The 6,115-nt window shown below is 39.5% G+C and overlaps 1 protein-coding gene across 1 annotated transcript; it reads right to left on the reverse strand.

The window, feature by feature from the left end:
- Positions 1 to 692: 692 nt before the first annotated feature.
- LOC116751019 (serine protease inhibitor Kazal-type 14-like) lies at positions 693 to 5,834 on the reverse strand. Its single transcript, XM_032626505.1, has 4 exons — positions 5,767 to 5,834; positions 4,870 to 4,915; positions 1,693 to 1,901; positions 693 to 738 (listed from the first exon to the last, which is right to left on the reverse strand). The coding sequence occupies exons 1-4, from the start codon at positions 5,832 to 5,834 to the stop codon at positions 693 to 695; spliced, it is 369 nt and encodes a 122-aa protein (XP_032482396.1).
- Positions 5,835 to 6,115: the final 281 nt, after the last annotated feature.

A 6,115-nucleotide genomic window follows, 5' to 3' on the forward strand; every position in this document is an offset into this window, starting at 1 on the left:
GTGATTCTGATGTTCTCGCAAGAGGGGGTGAGAGTACGTCCTTCTACTCTGCCATCTTGGTTCAGGCAAGACTGGTAGTTCTGAGAATGCTCTTATACCTTCATTTAATTTCTAGATAGCAGTTTCCTCTCAGACAAGAGCTGTGAAAGCTTAGAGCACTCTCCCAGGGTGTACTTTTTCTATTCCAAGTCTGTCTTAGACAAACTAGAGCTGGTGGATGGATGACTACTCTGGTTACAGCTGCAAGGGGAAGCTCAGCTGGTTATTTTAGGCATGTTTCCTATTAATATATATATATTTTTAATTCTGAAGGAATATGGAAGAAATTTCTGTTGTGTTCTTTGGAAGACAACCAGGAGCCTTTACATATTGATAGATTATTCCACAGTTTACAGTATCAGAGACCTGATTAAGCCCTGTGTTTGTCTCTGACCTTTGGCTCAAATGTTCATTTTGTTCTACTTCTGAGGCTTGAGATACGGATCTGAGACCCATGTTAAATGAGACTTTCAGAAAAGTTTATTTATTAGGGAGAATATGGAAGGCAGCGAATCGATGAGGGGAGAGGTCTACAAGCTCACTAGGGGTAGCTCTCTGTCACTAAGAACACATCTAAGGAGGGGTGAGTTGCAAGAGAACGATTTTCTCAATGGAAAGATAAAAAAAGGTACTTCTTTCATGTCTGAGTCCACTCAGCATTTTCCATCATGCAGAAATCTAATTTTTCCCTGAGATTTCCTGAAGGAAGAATCAGAATAAATATTTCATTAATATAATATCAGAGCTACAAAAATACTTGTAGAATTATCTATCACCCTTATTTTATATTTGAGGAAACTAAGAGCATAAAGGACATTGATTACAGACAAAAGCCACGTTATTGGATTTCCTACCCTGTTATCCTTCCATGATTCCAAGATGCCACTGAAGATATTATGACCTATATTATAAGCTCTTTGAAAATAAGTTACTTAATCAGGCCTCAGTTTATGATATATGAGGCATATCAGTCCTCATCTTACTCTGTCAATACTCTTACACTTTGGCTGAATTCCTCATTAGTAGGGGTGGCCTGAGGTTTACACATTCCTGTCTCATTGCTCTTTGTGAAAATTACAAAATGATCATTGGGTGGAGGGCTTCAGTCTGGTGCCACGGGGAGAGTTTTTCTCCCTGTGAACTTCATTGTCTTATACAGAGATCAACCCTGAAGCCACAGTTTAGTGAGACTTAGTGTCTAATCACTGATAATCATGTCACATAAATCCAAAAACTAAACTAGCCAGAGGACCCAAACTTTATAGTCACCTATCCTAGCTCAGAGTTTCAGACACATATGAAGTTGAAGATATCTGAGAGAAGGCAAAAGTATAGTTTGTTTTAAAATCAAAGAATTTTAAGGACTCAAAGGGATATTTAAAGCTTCAAGTGAAAAAAAATCTATCAATTGGCATATGGGAATGAGAGGGCTGAGAGAAGAAAGGGCCTAGCAAACACTACTGAGTACAGCGAGTCTGCTTTCCACTCCAGTGGGCTTTGTATTGCCACATGTTCTCCTGAGCAGGGACTGATTATTATCTGAGCAAACTGGAGCAAATTCCTGGCTTCAAGGCTGTTGTACTTGGTAGAAGAGGTAATCACCTTGCACTAAGCTTTTTCATTGTTCTCTTCTTTTCTCCCAGTATTACTCACATGCTCTCAACACACAAGATGCAGGGATTTTCATAGGTTACCAAATTGTTGCCACAGATGGGTTGATATATACCAGGGCAGGGGTTCACTGTTCCATTGAACCAACTCAATCTACTTTCTTGTATGGACATTTCACATGAAATTGAGTTGAAAAGAATGATATGACTAGAATTACACTCACAGACACCCCTGGACTTTACTAGGAAAATCTAAACATAGAATCATATCCTAGTCTGACAAAAGCTCTCTAGCTTCCCCCTCCACAAAGCAAGGGAACCAGAACCCACGTATGTCCATCAGCTAACAACGTACGTGATGCCCTTGTTGTCAGGACCTCCTGACAGGAAGAGAGAAAGGAGGCCTGCTATGCTATAGTGGGAAAAGGAAGAGTGCGTTAACAGGACAGATTTGGGAAATTTAGCTTCTCTCTCAATCTCCTTTATTCTCAGAATATTTGACCTGGAATAAGTCTTAGAGATTTTCTGTGGTAACTCAGCTAAGGAAACTGAAGCCCCATAATTGGAAAAGATGTTTCACTGAAATCTATATGCCTTGACTTAAAATATTTATCACATCTTATCTACTAAAAATATCTCCAAGCTAACTCTTATCTTGAAGTTGTAAAACATGAGATCATTTAGAGTAACTCTCTGATTTTGTAGGGAAAACTGAAAACAAAGAAAGGGGCATGTCTCAGTGGGACCAGAAACCATGTCTGCTTGCAATGTTGGTATCAGTGATGGCTTGAGAGCAGTGACTCTGGGATGATTGAGCTTGACGATGATAGTCTCAGGGGCTCTATGATTACCATAAGATAGGTAGATAAATTACCTCTAATACAAGGTGGGTAGGAGTTTGGGCTATTTAGAGAAAGAGGGATCATATTTGAGCTCTTCTCCCTTCTTCCCTTATCCAACACCAGCACCATGGCCAGGTCACCACCATCTGTCTGTCACCCAGCTACCCCCTCCACTTTCTCCTTTCCTCTGTAGCCTCTAATTTCTGTAATTTAAACATCCATTGAATCATATTATTCCTGTACTTATACTCTTTTAATTGCATTTCACTGCACATAAAAAATTTCTTCTTAGTATAAGCTAAAAGACCCTATGTGATCTGTACCCTTCTGACTTTTCCAACCTTGCCTTATACCACCTTGCTCTTTGCCATTTTCCATGGTTTTCTTTTGGCTTTTTAAAAATTTTGTTTTGTTTTTGCTTCAAGTGCTCCATAGTCCCTCCATCTCAGAGTCTTGTGGTTTGTCACGACCACCCCATCAAATGTATTGTCTTTTTCTTGAACCTAAACTCATTCTGCCTTCAGAGCTCAAGTTATGACCTACTTTCTCAGAGAGTTCCCAAAATACAATCCCAACTTTCCATTCCTTTTTAAATACCTCTAATCAGTGTGTAATAAAGCATTTATACAATTACTTGACTAATTCCACACTCCAAAGAATTATAAGCCCATAAGGGTAAGGTCTGTTTCTGATTAGACTAACCTTTGTGTGTCCAGCACATATATTGGCACTTAGTCTTGCTGTATAAATATGTGCAAAATGAGTAAGATTTTAAATAGTTCAAACTGAATGAATATAGTCAAATAATAGCAAGAATAGTTAGTATCATCTTTAAATATAGCTTTTTTTTCTCTTTAGAGTAGGATATATTTTCATCGGGTGAGTAGGCTATGTATTCATCTGTGTAACTATAACATCTGCTGCACCCTCTCCCTCCCTCTCTGTGTTCCAGTCACACAGGTCTTTTTTTTTTTTTTTTTTTTTTTTGGTGGTACGCGGGCCTCTCACTGTTGTGGCCTCTTCCATTGCGGAGCACAGGCTCCGGACACGCAGGCCCAGCGGCCGTGGCTCTCGGGCCTAGCCGCTATGCGGCATGTGGGATCTTCCTGGACCGGGGCACGAACCCGTGTGCCCTGCATCGGCAGGCGGACTCTCAACCACTGCGCCACCAGGGAAGCCCTCACACAGGTCTTTAATCAGTGACTCACTGCTCTCCATCTGGGTGGCTCCTTCTCACCCTTCACATCTCAGATATCCCCATGCCCAAGAAGCCTTCACTGACCACATTGTTGATAGTAGTATCTCTACTTTCAAAAGATATTCTCTATTGTACCATCCTTTTTCTTTTATTTATAGAATTATTTATAGAATTTAAAAACAGTCACTCTCTTCGTTTTTTCTGGCTATTTTTGTAAGCTTCATGAGAAAATAAGTAAGAATGAGTAAGGTTATTTTTGTTTATAAATTTATGGACAAGTGGAGGACTACTCTTGCAGGCAACCTTCTTAAGAGGAAAACTTTAGGACTCAACTCTATGAGACTAGAGTATAAATCCTGGACAAATTCTATAGACTTTTTTGCTGGAGCTATAGCCTCTGACAGGTTCTACACTCTGATCTCTGCATCCCTTGAAGGCCAAGCTGCCCTCAAAACATCTTTCTCACCAGTCAACTCATGAATATATTTTTTTAAGAAGTAAAATTTAAAATTTACTAATGAGACAAAAGCTTAAAGTGCAAGTGCTCCTGAAGTGAGGAACTGCAGTGATGCAAATCCACATCAAAAAACCAAAACAATCCTTCATTTCACTATTTCCCCCATTTATTAAACATTTATTTTACCCCATAATATGTTCAGTGCTCAGAGGTATAGCTGAAAATGAAAAAGGTGTCTCTGTCACTTTGCCCTCATACGAGTTGGAAACAGAATTTGAGGCTCTGTTCAGAGATTTCCTGTTCCTTCACATTTCCTCAGTCTATATCTTAGAGTTGGCGTTTGCCATTCACAACTCCCGTAGGCATTCTCTGCATATCACAGGGCAGTTAGGAGCATTCTTTCCACCAAACTGTGAGCCCCTCCAGAGCAGAAACCATGTTATGCCCAAGTCTGTGGGCATATAAGAACCTGCCATGCCCCCTGGCAACCGCCAGTGTCCATAAACATTTTCCAGGCACTACCGAGGGCTCTGTGGTATACCTATGACCAAATCTCAGCTTGGGTCCCAGTTTGGATTACTCTCCTCTGAACTCCTATACCTACAGTGTACCTGCCACATTCATGTGACATTGAAGAACATCACTGGCCTCAGTAAGGTTCTAAAATAGTAATTCCAAAGAAAACTCAGAGCCTCGTTCCCAGGAAATTTAGAGGAAAATTACCTTAATATTTCCACGTGGTGGCCACCAGTGTGGAGGGCCTGAAACCATAATAAATGAAAATAGTTAAAGAATCTAGTATCTGGTAAGTCATAGCTTAATTTGTTGACAGAATAAAAGAGTTCTATGTAGTACCAAGAAAGCTTGCAATAATTGAAAACATTATTTCATTTATACATATATTCATTCATTTTTTTAAAATGTGGAGTGACTCTTTTACTCCTGGTAGATAATCAGCAGAAGACTATATAGGTACATCACTGCCAGTCCAGTGTACCAAATAATTTTTTGATTAACAGTAATTAGCCTGGGCTTGAGAGGATTCAGAGCTGACAGCCAATATATGAAAGAAATTAAGAAATGCTAGAACTTTAAAGAGATCTTTTAACCCAATCCCCATATCTTATGAAATGCCCAAGAATTCATGGCAGATATGTAAGAAAACTAAACTCTTCAGTCTTTGAAGCTAGGTCGCTCTACATGACTTCTCTAAAAAAGGACACAAAAGATAATGACCCAGTCAGATATATGGCAGAGCATTTTCAAAAGTTCTGAATTTTTGTGATGCACTGTCTTGGAGGCATATTGCCAGTCACTTTCACATGTTACCCCACCCAGTCACCCAAGCCCCTGGTCCCCACGAGTTAGGTCTTATAGTCTGCATTAATAGATGGGAAAGCTAAGGCCCCTGCCCATTGGCCCAGAGCCTTTTTTTTTTTTTTTTTGATCACACTCCATTGTCTGTCTCTCTATATATACAGATATATAAGTATAGTAAAATGGTACACTTAATAAAAATATATATACACAAAAATCTCAAAGCATTCTCTTCTAGATTATCATGTCACAGCCCAGCAATCAACCTTACATCCCTGCGCAAAACAATTACATTACTCACCAGAAGGTAACGTCAAATGTATCACGATAAAGAACAGAAGTGAGCAGAGTACTGGGAAGGATTTGGCCATTTTTCCTCCTGGCGGGTCCTTAGAATAATTCTCTGAGATACTGCTTCAGGATGTTGCCTTTTGATACAATCACAAAAGAAGAGGCTATCAGGATATTAAGACCACTTCTGAAGTGAATATTCATCTCCAGTATACGTATTGTATGCTCCTTCTCCGAGAACAAATGCTCAGGAATAAACTTTGGTTAGTTACAAATAAATGTATAGATCTCAGTGACAGACCTGTGACTACTTAGAAGACAGAAGTAAATCAGACGTTACTGTTTGGGAATAACTGTATTA

Source organism: Phocoena sinus, chromosome 3 (genome assembly GCF_008692025.1).
Source record: "Phocoena sinus isolate mPhoSin1 chromosome 3, mPhoSin1.pri, whole genome shotgun sequence".
Classification (NCBI taxonomy): Eukaryota; Metazoa; Chordata; class Mammalia; order Artiodactyla; family Phocoenidae; genus Phocoena; species Phocoena sinus.

Coding starts and splice junctions, on each gene's coding strand:
- LOC116751019 (XM_032626505.1), bottom strand. CDS start 5,834: ATGGCCAAATCCTTCCCAGTACTCTGCTCACTTCTGTTCTTTATCGTG. Junction 4,916..5,766: donor ATACATTTGACGTTACCTTC/TGGTGAGTAATG, acceptor TTCATTTATTAT/GGTTTCAGGCCCTCCACACT. Junction 1,902..4,869: donor CACCACGTGGAAATATTAAG/GTAATTTTCCTC, acceptor TTCTATGTTTAG/ATTTTCCTAGTAAAGTCCAG.